The sequence below is a fragment of the Pinus tabuliformis genome, chromosome 6 (assembly GCF_031772625.1).
Source record: "Pinus tabuliformis cultivar Carrire ecotype Pingquan chromosome 6, CPIR1, whole genome shotgun sequence".
Taxonomy (NCBI): domain Eukaryota; kingdom Viridiplantae; phylum Streptophyta; class Pinopsida; order Pinales; family Pinaceae; genus Pinus; species Pinus tabuliformis.
Genome location: NC_142292.1, coordinates 1,469,135,934 through 1,469,152,943, shown reverse-complemented (window position 1 = coordinate 1,469,152,943; position 17,010 = coordinate 1,469,135,934). Strand labels below are relative to the sequence as shown.

General features: G+C 37.3%; 1 protein-coding gene across 1 annotated transcript in view; it reads left to right on the top strand.

Annotated features, from left to right (window-relative positions):
- LOC149264184 (plastidic glucose transporter 4-like) overlaps nt 1-4,310 on the top strand; it is a 226,255-nt gene extending 221,945 nt beyond the window's left edge. The window contains exons 11-13 of the mRNA XM_089427620.1: nt 3,458-3,543; nt 3,654-3,768; nt 3,886-4,310. Coding sequence (XP_089283746.1) covers nt 3,458-3,543; nt 3,654-3,768; nt 3,886-4,149 — 465 coding nt within the window. The 3' untranslated portion in view covers nt 4,150-4,310. The remainder of the gene's footprint in view (nt 1-3,457; nt 3,544-3,653; nt 3,769-3,885) is intronic.
- Nucleotides 4,311-17,010: the final 12,700 nt, after the last annotated feature.

Sequence of the window (17,010 nt, the reverse complement as noted above, 5' to 3'; positions counted from 1 at the left end):
TATGATGACCCTAGTAAAAATGTACCCATCACTGAAACAAAATCTCACTTTGATATGTTAAGCTTTTTCTATCTTATTTTAAGGCTTAGAGGGTGATAATATTGATGATGAGGATCCCAATATAGGAAATGATTTTGATGATATGTAGGTATTAGTTGTAGCATGATTTTTTCTTTTGACGCTAGAGGCCATCTAAAGCCTCTTTGCTAATATATTTTTGTTTCAGAGATGTATTGCATTAAGTGCTATTTGGTTATATGCACTCTTATTTGCTATATTAATGAAATTTTTTGTATATTTGTGTATAAATGGTTTGATTTCATATGGATGTACATGATAATATATGTTTTTCTTTAAACTTTGAATATTTTATGTATTTTTTGGTTGACTGGTTTTTTGGTCCGGTTTTTTTACAGACTTCAATCCAGTTTTGACTGGTTCCTAGTTTGGGGGGTTTATTGATCTCTTCAATGGTTTGGTTTTGATAACATTGACTTTATACATGCCACTTCGACAAATTTGCTAGGAAAGTCACATTCATTGATGGCTTTATATGTTGAGCACTTCATAGCATTGAAGGATGGACTCGTTGTTTGGTCTCCAAACGTGTTTTGTTACTAAATGCATGCTCTTAATATTCCATTGGGTTAGTTCATTAGAGAAATTTTGAGGTCTAAAATGGGCCTCCTAAGCAATATTATAAAATACTAGTGGAAATAATAAAATAAGATTAGATTATATCATCAAATTTTAGAGGAAAAAACAGAAAAACTACTTTTTTCAACTCATATTTTCAACTTATCTCCCTATGGTTATACTCAAAGCAATAGCACTCATTGGATGTAGAATTTAATTCCTCATCATAGGGATACCTATGTTGCATACTTTTGATGGACCCTGCTACACGAAAAATGAGAAATACATGAAAAAACACGATTGCAAACACGTTTTTTCATGTATTTCTCATTTTTCATGTAGCAGAGTCCATTGAAAGCATGCAACATGGTTACTCCTTGGATGAGGAATTAAATTCCACATCTAATGAGTGTTCCTGCTCGAAATTTGAGTAAAATCACATGGAGATAACTTGAAAATATGAGTCGGAAAAATAGTTTTTTATTTTTATTTTTTTAATCTTTTTACCTTTTTACTCCAAAAATGGTCAATCATCCCCTATGGTTGACATCATCATCTTGAATACTATTGGTTCTTATAAAGTTGTTTTGGTTGTATATTTTTGTTTTGAGGCCCATTTTTGACCTCAAAATTTCTCGAATGTTAGAGTGGGGTTCATATAGAGTTTGGATGAAGGTGGAGTACTAGCTTGACTAGTCAAATATGATTTGCCAATTGTGTCATATTTGAGAGGTTGAGATAGGGGAGAACTTCATTTTCCACTTCCTCATCTATTACTAGATTCTAGGGAGGTTACATTTCCTATTTAGGGGGCTATAGACCCTCTCTAGTTTCTTTAGGCATGACTGTCCTTCTACATTCAAGAGGCCTTTAGACTACTCTATTCCCATACTCTTTGCCACCTCCTAGACTAGTCTCCACTTAGATAAGCACTTCTTTTTTATGGTGCTCCCATCTACTAAGGGAAACAATAGATAGATTGATCATGGCCTTGATTCTGACTCCACATCTTTACAGGCCAAGGTGACTATCCCTATATCGTGGAGACATTAGGGGCATTTCTGGTTCATTTTCCATACTAGTAGTTAGACGAGGCCACCTAGGGCCTAGCTGGGGGTGACAACTTACAATGAGCGACACAATTCACAGTCCAAGTCCTCCTCTAGGTCCTCCAAAGTGTCTTCTATTCTGGGGTTTTCTCCTCTCGACCTCTTATGTTAGTGGAGCTAGCTCTAGTGGACCTTGATACATTTGTCGTATTTGTATACTCTAGATTTTAGATGCTTTCTCATTGTGTTGACTTTTGTAACTGTGGTCGGTTTTCACAATGTATAATTGAGTCATGACTCATTATGTATTTGTAAAGTATATTTAAATGCTTAGGAGTTGAAAGAAAAGTTATTCCGAGTCAAGGTCCATTGTGATTTTCAAAAAGACGAAATTTGAAATCAAAGTTTTGGCTCCAAAATGTAAGGTTGGTCCCATCCTATTCAAGTCGGCCTTCTTGAATGTTCTAGTCAGTTCCATGAGATCAAGTCAGCTTCTTAAATGGACAGGTCGGCTCCAGCAAGGGACATGTCCATTCTGCCCAAGGAAAAACTATATAAAGGGCCTATTTTCTCCACCCAAAAGCCAAGACGTAGTTCACATCCTCTGAGGTATCTTCGATGGTCTGTGGCAACGAGTTAAGGTCTTCTGAGGCAGAGAAATGGCTCGCATCTGTGGAATGATAAGGCTTGCATTTTTCTGAGATATGGCTCGCATTTGTGGAAGGATAAGGCTCTCATTTTTCTGAGTTATGGATTGCATCTATGGCTAGATATAGCTCGCTTCTGTAGCAGCATATGGCTCACATCTATGGCATCTATAACTCACATTTGTGGAAATATATGACTCACATTTGTGATCGCCTATAACTCAAGTGCAGGATCAAGAGAGTAGTGCAGGATCAAGAGTGAAGTACAGGATCGGGTGACTTGACTAAGAGGATAGACAGTAGACCAGGTTTGACCTAGTTAGACTAAGATGTGTCTCTGTTCAACTAAAGAATTCTCTATTGGAAAAGGTTGCTGGGTTTTTTCCTTTAAGGGTCTTCCCAGGAAACTCTCGTGTTCTTGAGCATGTCTCTTTATAATCTTACTGTACTAATGTGTTATATAGTTGATGTCTTTCTGTATAATTATTGAACGATGGAATACTAATAAGAATGGAAAAGGATCAAAGATAGGTGTCAGGTTGAAAGACACTATAAAATCAACACATTGTCCATCTTTCTGCCAAATCTGCTTTCTGTTTTTAGAGTTAGGTTTTCAGTCACTAGCTTAGATCAGTAATCTGCTTTCTGCATCTTGCTTTTTATAGGAGTCATCTTTGTGCTCCCACTTTGTATTGACACCATTGTATTCAGCAGTCACATTGACCTACTTTAGTGGTCAGCTGTTGGGCATTTAATAAAATTATCTTATTTCATAAGCTGCTTCCTAACCAAATCTCTTTTGTTTTCCACACGTCATCTAATGGATAAAACAGCAGTTCTACAGTGTTAACTCAAAATGACTTGTTTTTGTGAGACTTACGTTGGATCTTACAAGTTACATCCATTCCTGATAGTCATCATTGCTGGCTTCAAGTTTGGACTTCTTCGGTTTTGAAATTCCATGCTTTCACTTAAGGCATCCAAAGTTACGATGTTGTTTTTAGTATTATGAACAATTGTTATTGTGATTACACAATGTCTTAAAGTTGGATTTCCTATTTTTCTATGCAACATTAATTCATGATCCTGTTATATGAATATCTCATTTACTCATCTTGTAATCAGGCTGCTTCAATATTGCTTATTTATCTGTCCATTTGGAAGTCGTTGCAATCATACTGGATGGATATTGTTGCTGTGGGGACAATCTCGTATGTTTGCTATCCTTACTTGAAAAGTTTTATTTGATGCTTTATTGTGTATTTTAAAAACACTTTTTAGCAAAATGTTTTTCTTTTGAATTTTTTATTATTTCTTTCAGGTATGTGGTTGCATATTCATTGGGAGTTGGCCCTTTTCCGTCTGTACTTCTTCCTGAGATATTTGATTCAGGATTACGCACTAAGGGTGTTACCTCACTAATGGCATTGCACTGGGTACACTTGCGTGGTTCAGTTATTTCAATGCACAGTAGTAAAGAGATACTTTATGTTTGTGATGCCATTATTTCAAAGCCTGCCCATTTGATATTAACTTGTTGGTTTTTATTGCAGGTGTTGAACTTTCTCATTGGTGTATATTTTCTTAGTGGGGTTAATAAGATTGCACCCAAGTATATTCTGCTAGGTGCTTGTAGTCTGTGCCTTGCCTCTGTCTACTGTCTAAGGAATCATATGACGGAGGATTTAAGGTTCAACGATGAGCCCTCAATGGAGGATTTAAAGTTAAAAATTGGCCACTTAAAGGAGGATATAATGTTCAAATTTGGGGACTGGGTGCAAAATATCAAGCATTGGATACTAGGTTTGATTTTGTAAGTTTATTGGCATGTATATTTATAGACTTAGAGAATATGATGGTTAAGGTGTCTGTCCTTTCAACTTTGAGCCCACATTCCAGTCGTGTTCAACATGAATATGATAATGTGACATAAAGGTTAAAATGCTGGAAAATATTTTATTTCTCTTTTTATCCCTTAGATGATGAGAATAGCAGCTATATATGATCACCGGTACACTTAATTCCAGTCTAATGTTGAAAACCTGTGAAGAGTCATGGGTTGCCTGTTTGCAAAATTGGTAACTCCATTTGTTGAGTCAACAATATGATTTGGACTACTTTATAACTAACAGAAACTTGTATTAACTTTGGTTTTTCGAAGCTGAAGATTTAATATGTTTCGCATCACAAAATTACGAAGAGTGCAACTTTGATGTATGCACACATGTGGTAGGGATGAAATCCTCGCATAAGAAGACAAAATACATGAAGGTTGCAACAATTATATACGCTGTAGACGCTATAATCCATTAGGTTTTTTTATAGCGAGGACTCTGTAGAGACGTAGATGGTTCAAGTTTCTAGTTCCTTGGGTCCACCATCCAATTATGTCTAACATGAATCTAATATTGTGACGAAGAGGTCCAAATGCTGAAAATTTCATTTCTGTTTTCTTCGCTGAGATGACAAGGATAGGAGCTATATATGTCAATACACTTAATCTCTGTCCAATGCAGAAAACATGTGAAGAATCATGGATTGCCTTCTTGCAAATTTTGTTAACTCCATTGGTTTGGTCAATAAGATGACTTGGAATTACTTTTCAACTAGGGAACCAACGTTTGTATTTGCTTTGGTTTGGTGAATCAAACATCTACCATTTTTCACATCACAACATTAGAAAGATTGCAGCTTTGATGTGCACGAAGATGACAGCAATATAACACCTGCAGAAAAAGACAAGACAAGGAGATTCACTCGATTATATATTGTGCACTCAATAATCCATTAGGCATTTATAAAAGTACATAGTGTACAAAATTGGAACAATGGAGCAAGCAATGGAATGATTAGGGGAATGATTGATGAAGTGATTAGTGGGTGATTGATTTCAACTTTTATCCTTGACAATTGAGTTACAAATAAAGATATACAATATTGAATAAGGTACATTGCTACCTGTCACATGCTAATTCTCATCATTTTCTCCATGCTTAGAAGCAATTGTTAGTGACTTCTATTGTAGGTAGGGAAAATATTGCTTGAAAGCATATTGGGACAACCACTTAGCATGAGTTAGCAAGGTGTGTTTTTAGCAAGCTAGGTGCTTCTTTTCTTCTGTTGAATGGTTAAAGTGTCTTCAGTCAAATGGGGTCAAAAATTTGGAATGGTTATTCTTGGATGCATACCTATAACGTCTTCCTCCAATTCTGAAGACTCATGTTTTGGTTGGTTGATCTAGAGAGTATCTTGAATACCAACTTGAGGTGGGAGACACAATTCAAGGGTGCTAGTATTCACTTACTGAGTGATGGTAAATGGTCCTTATCGAATCAATTTGAGCTTATGATATTGTATGCGAATTGTTAAATTATGGTATGTTCTATGCTTGGAGCAGTTTACTTCTTTTCTTCTTATTAGCCACTGTTTAGCAATCACATAAACATAAAGTAAAGTGCACATAGAACATTAAAAGATCGACAGAAAACAAGCCATGACAAGAGACACAAGATGTGGCGGCTAGCCAGGGACAAATCCCAATGCGGGGAAATCCTTTGATCAAATCTTCTTTTATATTCAATAATTCAGCAAAGAGAGAGAGATAGTACAATATCACTAATTAGTGATTTACAACAGCAGTGATGAAACCCTTGAACAACAATAGCAAAAGGGATCAATCAGCTCCCAAAATGTCCTTAAGACAACCTAGGAGATCTCGGTCTCCAATAGAAGTAGTGGCAACCCAAAACAGTCAAAGTAAGATGGTCAAAACAACAGTGAATGCTATAACATACTGCAGCCAACCATAACCAGTCAACGTTGTCATAAATGTGCCCTCAAATAGTCAATGTAGACTTGTTCAGCTCTTTGGCTAGCTTAGGAGAGGCTGCCCACACAAGACTACAGTCAATGGAGGCAATATGCTGGTCAACATAAGCCTAAACCACTTGCTGCACCTTCTTGCGACCTTGCTGCCCTAACTGTGTCCTCCTCCAATGCTGCCCTAGCTGCGTCCTCTTTCCCACGTGAGATCTGCGTCCTCCTTCCTTTGTATACCCAAGAGACAAGGAAGAGATGAGAGGATGAGATGAGTTGAGATAATGACTCAACCTCTCCTCTATTTATATGCAACGCTGGGCAAGAGTGCCACACACTTAACTGCTGGCCGACCTTGACAATTTGTCAAGTAATTACAAATAAATTCATATCTCCATAAATACTTGTCGGAATCGGATGATCTTTAGATCAATCCTACACCTCTCGACAAGAGGAATCTAGGAAAAATATCAGCTGCCATAAATGAGGTGACCCACATGGAGTTTGGCCCTAGTTACCAATTTTAACACTCCATCTCAACTAGGGAGAACTCCATCTGCAATCCATCTGATTGTCACCACTATCCCAACCATCAAATGCATTGCTCTGCACAGCTTGGCCCTGCTTTGCTCTGCTCGAATTATGAAGAAGAAGAAATGATCGAGGATATATCATACCATCCTCCATTGACCCGAAGTCAATCTCAGAGTGTGTCATACCATTCTCACTGATCCCAGATCAGTATCATTGATCCCAGATCAATGGAGGTCATCTTAGCATAGGGAGTATGGTAGATACAACAATGCGTCCATTGATAGTACTACTAATGGTCCCTAACGCCATTTCCCTACTCATTGATTAGATGAGAGGTAATTCCCGTGAGTCCCAAATTGCATGGGTAGGATGCCTCGATAGGAGAACTAATCATCCTGTCCACAAGAGAACGAATCATCCTGTCCAATAGTCGCCACAGGAGAACTAATCATCCTAGCCCCCAGGAGAACTAATCATCTTGTTCCACAGTCGCCACGGAGAACTAATCATCCTGTCCTATAGTTGCCACTGAGAACTAATCATCCTGTCCTACAGTTGCCACGGAGAACTAATCATCCTGGCCCACAGGAGAACTAATCATCATGCCCTACAGTCGCCACGAGGTGTCATAGGGGAAGGTTGAACCTTTCACCCTGTACGTAGTGCACCACCAGGGGATGGTGAGTCACCCTGTGGTCACATGTCTCTCCAAGAAGTACCCCGCGCCCCCTGGAGCTCCAGAGCTCAATACATCATACTCGACCCTCATATGAGGGTCTCTGAACAACACCAAGTCGTTCTCGGAAAGTCAAGAATTTGACCTTTCCTAGGGGCTTCGTCAAAATGTTGGCGACCTGTTCATTTGTACTGATATGTTGGAGCCTTGTTGCTCCCCGCTGCACCATATCCCGAATATAGTGGTACTTGATATCGATATGCTTTGAGCGATCATGAAATATGAGATTCTCTAATAAACGAATCTTGCTATGGTTGTCACACAAGATCACGGTGGTATCCAATGTAAATCTAAACAGCCCACTGAAGAGCTTTCACTACCAAACCGCCTCATAAGACACCATACTCGTAGCAATATACTCTGCCTTGGTGGTGCTCAAAGCCACCGACATCTGGTTCCTGCTCATCCAAGATATCGAGGCAGATTCCAAAGAGAAACAACACCCGGAAGTGATCTTTTGGTCCACCACACTGCCTGCCCAATAAGCATCGGTATATCCATGTAGTCTCACATCTCTGACAGTGTATCTCAACCCATGAGTGGTTGTGCCACGAAGTTATCTCAACAGGTTCTTGGCACCAATCCAATGTGTGTGGTGAGGCCCAACCATATGTTGACTGCAAAACATATATCCGGACGAGAGTTCACCAAGAACATCAATGCTCCGATGAGTTGATGCTACTCGGTAGCATTTTGTAAAACGGATCCGACAACACTATCGCTTAACTTCTTGAAGTCAAGCTCCATCGAGGTAGTCACAGGCTTGCAGTCCACCATACCGAATCTCTCCAATATCTTCACCACATATTTTCGTTGAGAGAGGAAAATCTCCCCTTGAGTTTTACGAGACTTCTAGTCCTAGGAAATAGTGCATCAGTCCTAGGTCCTTCATCTCAAATTCAGAAGCCAACTCCCTCTTACATTTGTGAATGAGAGGGTCTGCACCTTTTAGAAAGAGGTCGTGAATGTACAACACCAGTATGAGAGGATTGTCATCTTCAACCTTAAAGTAAAGGCTAGGGTCGACTTCACTCCTAGTGAATCCCAGCTTCATCAAGTAGCTATTGATCCTCTCATACCACGCTTGGGGTGCTTGCTTCAGCCCATAGAGGGCCTTCTTCAACTTGCACAAATGAGATTCTCGATCATGAATCTCAAATCCTTCGAGTTGCTCCACATAGACCTCCTGCTTGATCGAACCATGCAAGAACGCGATCTTGACATCCATCTGATGTAGGTTCCATCCTTGCGATGCAACAAGGGCTATGATCGAGTGAATGGTGGTATATCGGGCAACAGAGGCAAATATCTCGTCATAGTCTATACCTTCCTTTTGAGAGAAGCCACGAGCGACAAAACGAGCCTTATACTTTTCCGCACTTCCATCAACTGCATGCTTTATCTTGTAAAGCCATTTTGAAGTGACAACTGCTTTGTCCTGGGGTCTGGGGACCACATCCCAAACATTGTTTTTCATGATGGACTCATATTCCTCAGTCATAGCATCCTTCCATACTTGATGCTTGACAGCTTCTGCGAATGATGAAGGCTCATTTTGGATGATCGTGCTCATGATGGTCAAGTATTCCTGATACCTCATCGACTTCTTACTTTCCTAGAAGGTTCCCTTGGCTGCAACATGCCCTTCAACGTCATCAAGTGTCCCCCTTAGCCATGAAGGCCTCTTCCTAGAAGAGGAAGGCTCTTGCAGAGGGGGATCAATAGGATCCATAGGTTCTTCCACATCGGGCATTGTCTCATCTTCCTTTTCCTTTGGTTCCCTGGTGTTAGTGTCTTTAGATTCCCTTTGAGTAGGAAGATTGTCAACTTTGCTAAGAGCCATATCTTCGTCAAAGGTGACATCATGGCTAATCTCGATTTCCCTTTGACCAACCACATAGATTCTATAGCCCTTAGTGTTTTCGCTATATTCCACAAAGATTCCTTTCTTTCTAGATGCACCCAATTTATTCCTCTTCTCCTTCGGCACATGAAAGTATACTGGAATTCCAAAAATTCTAAAATGAGATACGTTAGGTTTCTTACTAGTGAACATCTCTTTAGGGGTCTTGGAACCCAATGCTTGATGAGGGCATCAGTTTTGCACATATACAACGGTATTCGTAGCTTCGGCCCATAGAAACTTCAGAAGTCTTTGATCGTGAATTATAGCACGGACAGCTTTCACAATCGTACGATTCTTCCTTTCCGCCACACCATTATGTTTAGGAGTATATGGTGTTGTAGCCTCCCTCTTAATGCCAACTTCTTTGCAAAAGTCATGGAACTCACTAGATTCATACTTAGTCCCATTATCAATCCTTAAGATCTTGATTTTCTTTTCGATTTGATTCTCGATCAAGGCTTTGAAGTGACGAAACCAAGTGAACACTTCATCCTTCTTTTTCAAGAAGTATATCCAAGTCTTGCGAGAATAATCATCTGTAAAAATGAGGTAATATAAATATCCTCCTAAGGAGTTCATAGGCATCATACCAGATATGTCTAAGTGAACCAACTACAATATATCAGAGGTCTTACTTTGGCTTTAGGGGAATGGTCCCCTTTTAAGCTTTCCTTTGGCACATCCAGGACATACATCTTCTTGCTCTACTCGGAACTTGGGCATCCCTGTCACCATTTGTCTTGCATTGGGTAGAGCTTTATAATGAAGGGGAGCAAACCTCTGATGCCATAGTTCGGACTGAAGTGATGTGTCACAAGACATGACACCCAGCGGACTTCCTTTGACCTGATATAATGAATCGACTCAAAACCTAAGAGTGAAAGCTTCCTTAAAATTCCTTTTCCATACACATACCTTGCCAATGATGAAGGTTACCTTGTAGCCTTTGTCCTCCATTGCCGAAACATACACCAAGTTCTTTTTTAGATCAAGTACATCTATGAATTCTTGGAAATGATTTGTATTACCGTGATTCAATTGAAGAGTGACATTCCCTACGCCTTTCACGAGATATTTTGCGTTGTCCCCAAGAACAATTTCCAAGTTGGTCTCCTTTTCTATCAGATTGGATAAAGCTTCTTTGTAACCAGTGAAGTGCCTTGAGGCACCACTATCAATAAGCCAATTTCCCAGCGAGTCCGGGGAGCAGTAGTAGAAATGGCTACCGGTAGACAATATTCATCTTGCTTATTGTTAACAACATTAGATCCATACTTGGAGTTTCTTGCCTTCTTGAAGAGTTGTCCTTTTGATTTCTGGCATTTCTTTTACCTTTGCCATTGGACCTGCCATTCCTTTGATTGCCTTGAGAGTGCTTTTGGTCATCGTCATGGTGTGAGTCCCTTTTATCAGGGCACTCCCTCGCATAGTGGCCCATTTTATTGCAATTGTAACATCGACTTTTTCTTCCACCTTTTGGTCTTGCCTTTCCTTTGGATTTAGCCCCAGAATTGTTTCTTCTTTTAGCATGAGAAGAAAAGGCAGAGGGATGACCTTTAAGTGCGGGCATTTCTTGCTCTTCCATCCTTGTCTCTTCTTGAATACATCTTGCCATCAATTTCTCAAATCCAGGAATTACATTATTGTTGAGAAGAGTTGTCCTGAATATATACCATTCAGGTGGCAGTCCTCCAAGAGTTGTGAGTGTCATTTCCCTGTTAGGAAATACTTCCCCAATAGATAGGAGGCCATTCTTGATCTCGGTGATCCTTAAGAAATATGCTTGCATACTCTCATCTTTGCCCTTCTTAATTTCCTTTAGCGTATTTCTAAGGAACAAAACTTGTTTTGCATCATTAACTTTAAATAAACTCACCAGTATATCGTAGATTTCCTTAGAGGTGGTCAGCTCGGAAACATAGGTCACCAGGCGCTTGTTGATAGAGTTCTAGATGATCTTCCTTGCTTTGACTTCTCCCTTGGTCCATTTGTTCCTAGCAGTAGTGGATGCATTTGATGGAGGCTCAACAATCTTGCCTCTTGCATGGTCCAACACTTCTTGCTATTCTAATGTTAGATCGAGAGACATCTTCCATCCGTGATAGTCAGACTTCTCACAGAGTTTGTCTTCAGCAGAGAAGTGTGCTGAGGACCCCATGACTTCTTTAAGATAGCTTCAACAACCTTTGGTGATTGCTCTTGCTCTTACTCTTTCTTGGGTTTTGTCTTCACCTCAGCTCTGATACCATGTTAAATAATGGTATGTTTTATGCTTAGAGCAGCTTACTTCTTTTCTTCTTATTAGCCACTATTTAGCAATCACCTAAACATAAAGTAAAGTGCACATAGAACATTAAAAAATCGACAAAAAACAAGCCATGAAAAGAGACACAAGATGTGGCGACTAGCTAGGGACAAACCCCAATGCGGGGAAACCATTTGATCAACTCTTCTTTTATCTTCAATAATTCAACAAAGAGAGAGAGATAGTACAATATCACTAATTAGTGATTTACAACAGCAATAATGAAACCCTTGAACAACAATAACAAAAGGGATCAATTAGATCCCAAAATGTCCTCAAGACAACCTAGGAGATCTCGGTCTCCAATAGAAGTAGTGGTAGCCCAAAACAATCAAAGTAAGATGGTCAAAACAACAATGAATGCTACAACATACTGCAGCCAGTCCTAACCAGTCAACGCTATCATAAATGTGCCCTCAAACAACCAACGCAGACTTGTTCAACTCTTTGGCTAGCCTAGGAGAGGCTGCCCACACAAGGCCGCAGTCAATGGAGGCAATATGTTGGTTAACACATGCCTAAACCACTTGCTGCACCTTCCTGCGTCCTTGCTGCCCTAACTGCGTCCTCCTCCAATGCTGCCCTAGCTGCGTCTTCTTTCCCACATGAGATCTGCGTCCTCCTTCCTTTGTATACTCAAGAGGAAAGGAAGAGATGAGAGGATGAGATGAGTTGAGATATGACTCACCCTCTCCTCTATTTATATGCAACGTTGCGCAAGAGTGTCACACACTTAACCGCTGGCCGACCTTGACAATTTGTCAGGTAATTACAAATAAATTTATATCTCCATAAATACTTGTCGGAATCGGATGATCTTTAGATCAATCCTACACCTCTCGACAAGAGGAATCTAAGAAAATTATCAGTTTCCATAAATGAGGTGACCCAAATGGAGTTTGGCCCTAGTTGCCAATTCTAACACCAATGAAGCCAAACACAATTTCTAACTAGGAATTGTGGAGGTATTAGATGTTAGTCACAAACTGCTCTGTAAGTTTGCTGAAGTTTGTTGGAGTATATGATGTACTTGAGCATGAATTTTGACCTAGTTCTGCATGAAGAAACAAGGGAGTTTAGGTTTTCCTAACATAAGAAATCAAGGATTGGCTCTTATTGGCAAATGAATAATCCACATAGCTGAAGTGGATTCTCTTTGGTGACTTTTATTTCGACATTGAATCCAATAGGGTTTCTGCAATGGCGTTATGGGTATGGTTCAAAGGGGTTTGGACTTCAATGCTTCACCATACTGGGTATAGATGTTTACATCTATATCAGATTCAATGGTTCTTTGCCTTTGGAGTAATAATAATGTTTTGTTGTAAATTTTTAAACCTTTTTAGTAATTTTGGTATGGTTTTATATGTTTATTTTTATTTTAATTATTATTTTTAATTGTTTTTAATAATTATTAATATTATACTTATTAATAATGACATAGCATAGTCTAAATATGCTACATTTGAACATTTTCTGTTTATACTTTTCAAACTGTTTTTGCTCTAAATCCAACAAAAATTCAGAAGATATGCTGGAATTGCACATACTAGTTCAGATTGCTTCTTTGAGGTAGTAAGGGTTCCTTAGGGTGGTGATTTTATATATGTATTCAAAAATACAATTCATTAATTAAAAATCACAATTTCACCAAAAATTACATGGTTAAATTTCAGTTATGATTGCTAAAAAAAATCCAATTCATAGAGTGTTTAGATTTCTTCATGAAGATATTAAACATTGGTAATAAAATTTAAATAATGATATCACTAATTAGTAATATTAAAAATAGTAATTGATCTTTATCATTGAGATCTTTACTAGGAATTGGGTTTGAAATGGATTTTTCCAATATATGTTTTTATTACATTGAATCATATCCACAACCATTTTCATATTCAAATTTGGTAACTTTGACGTTGACTAATATTTAGTATTATCTTTTGAATATTTTTAAGCTTATAATATTAAACATTAAAGGCATATTTAAGCTCTAATAAAATAAGGTTATGCTTAGCCCTGAGGGTTACTTCAATTGGTATAGTCCTCGTTGTTAAAGTGCTTCTACTATTGAGAGGTCATGGGCTTCAAATCTCTCGACACCCTTGGGGCCAGGTTCCGTGGTTGAATTGATAGGAAGTGATTCCTTCGGTTGGGTTTGTGTGGTACAAATATTTTGTTGACGTATTGGTCATTGATTTTCGAAGCTTGTGAACCAGATGGAAAATAGAAAAAAAAAAAACTTATATACCTCTACAATTCTGAACAAAAATATTTTGTTCTCATGAACAACTTTGGGCTAAAAAGACTGATTTTGTTTACATTATGAAAGTATCTTGATATAACTCTTGAACTGCACTCAAACAATCTAATTATAGAGACTTTGTTATACTGATGCTTACTGATTCAAAATACATTGAAAACTTAAGATTTAGACATGACAAACTTGAAAATTTGAACTAAATCCACTAAAACACTATTGATGAAATCAAAGGAAACATCATGCAATTGACATGGAATAAACCAATAACACTAATCATTAATTAATATATTTAAAAATCCAATCAAGCTTCACATACAATTAATTGATTAATTCTACAAAACCCTTTGTCATAATCAAAGCTCTAATATAACTTGTCATGTAGTCTAGGTAACGTATGAGATGCCTTCACGCATTTAGTAGCCATACAGGGTAAACATGCTATTATATACAAATTGTAGTGTGATTGAATACTAAGTATATAGAAAGCAAAAATCCAAAGCTCTTATGTGTTTATTTTTGGATTTCATCCTCCATCACTCACCTAAAAATGCTAACGCTACTGAATATCTAGGAAATGATTAGACTAGAAAGTAGTTATCGAAATAAATCTAGATTAAGAACCATTACTAAATCCACTAGTTTTCTTAGGCATGTGAAACTAACAACAATTGCTATCACCTTATTGTGGGAAAGATCATGCTATTCTTGAATCACAATCCATCCTTCACAACATATAGGCATTTCAATTTAAATCTAAAATAATGGATGATGGAAAGCATAGTTATCGAGTTGAAGAGAATTGTGATCTCAAAATGAGAATCCTAACCTTAAAATTCCATACATTTTTGTTAAAAACACCAAGATCAACCATTGAAATAAAACATCATGTCACTATAATATATATATATATATATATATATATATATATATATATATATATATATATATGGGTTTTGGGATTAAAACCACAACATTTTGTAACCATGACTCTAAAATGTTTGTAATTTTACTAATAAAGACTTTATATGGGTTTTGGGATTAAAACCACAACATTTAGTAACCATGAATCTAAAAAGTTTGTAATTTTACAAATAAAGTGTTTAAAATCAAACCCTAAGTGGAAAAGTTGTGATATCATTGGCACTTTTTATTTGTTGAGAGGAGAGGGAGTGTTAAAATTACAACTTATTTGAAAGCATGACCTTAACAACTAGTACCAATGACAAACAAAATGTTAGAATCAACTCCTGATCAAAAAGTGTGGTTGCCCGTACATCTTTATTGGAATTAAAATTGCAACAATTTTGAAATTATGGCCTAAAAATTGTTGTAAATAAATTCATAAAATAAATCTTTTTGATATAGTATCACTATTTTTTTACATTGTTTCAACCCAAATATAACCGAAAACCTTATGATATGTACATGAGGACACTATGTTCAAGGTGAGATGGAAATCGTAACTTCGATGATCAAAGTGGAGATGATTTTTCAAAATGGTGTCAATTTAGATGAAAAGAGCATGTGCTTAGTGTCATTGTTTTTTTGTTTAGGCTATGTTTTTGAAAAAAAATTATGTTGATGCAGAAATATATTTCTAGGGTGTTTATCAATGTGCTTTTTGTCAATTTGGAGTAACGGTAATAGGCATAGTAATGGTAATAGGCATATCAATATTTTTTGGTTTATTAAATAACACATTTTTTTCCTTGGTTAATAGTTTTTTTTGCGAAGAGTTTTTTGGTTTACTAGTTTATATTTTTTTGTGTGATATCATCAATCTAAATTGTTATTTTTGTATTACCAATGTTTTCTAAAAATTATATCTGGGATTTATATTTTATAAAAAATTATCTAAGACATGTATTAATTTTCTAAGTCAATTTTCTTTTTTGTTGTAAACTTGTAAAATTAAATAAGAATCTTTGTAAGTTTTAGATGAAGTTTAAAAACTAAGAAGATAATTGCTTTTAATTTAACAAAAATGGGCGAAAATTGTTGAAGAATGTAATTAGTGTCGGTTTTCATAATTGTATTTGAGTCATGATATAATGTATTTGTGAAAATAAAGAAAAAAATTATTATAAAAGAAATTGACTTATTAAAACATGAGTTTCATGCTTGGGTTAATAGTTTATAGGTCAAAGCCTCCATTTTAGGCATCTAGGGTTTATGTCAAGTGTCCTTGTCAATGTTACAATGTAATACTCGTCTTGCGCATTATCAATCAAGAAACACATTTATTTTGATGTAAGTTAGGTCTTCTAGACCTCCTCCACCAAGTCGGCCTCAAATTGACAAGTCAACCTAACTGAGGGGCAAATTGTCCTATATAAAGGCAACAAATCGACCTCATTTAGAGCACTCACTCACTAAGTTCGATCTGCAGTTGGTGGGGCAGTGGAAAGTGCAAAATTCAAGGAAGAAGGTGGAAAGGGCTAGCGAAGGAGAATGTGGTCTCTATCAAGCATAAGAAGTCGAATTCTCTCTCTCTCTCTCTCTCTCTCTCTCACACACACACACGTGTGAAGCTTTTGAGCTGCTGGAAGGTTGGAAGTTACGCTAATATAGTTGGGCCGAAAAACTGTATTCGCTGGGGTCGAAATTTTGGGTTATTGTTGGGCTGAAGTTGCTGGACAAGAAGAGACTATTGAAGTTTGCTAAATCATATTGAAAGGCCGACTTGGTGGAGAAGGAAATTCTTTTGGTCTAGGGGTCTTGGTTTTTCTCAGCTTGAATTTGCTAGTGGAAGAGTTTGACTGGGTTTTCCCTTATAGAGGGGTTTTAGCCTTGGTAGAGTGCATACATTTGGTGTTTTTGATCTTCATGTTTTGGTTTTAATAATTGCTTGATGAAAAAAAGATAAAAAAAGAACATAAGAAAGTTAATAAGAACTCAATGATATCACAAGTAATTATCAACATATGAAAATATTTTTGCCTTTCTGATTTTCTAACATGGTATCAGAGCTAAGGTGAAGAAGAAGTAAAACACAAACTAAAGATCTATTGAAAAGAGAGATATAAGAAAAAGGTTTTCAAGGAAGGTCACAAGGAGTAGGAGATAACAATATGACAAATTCAATGAAGGGAGAAAACAAACTAGAAGGAGCTTCCAA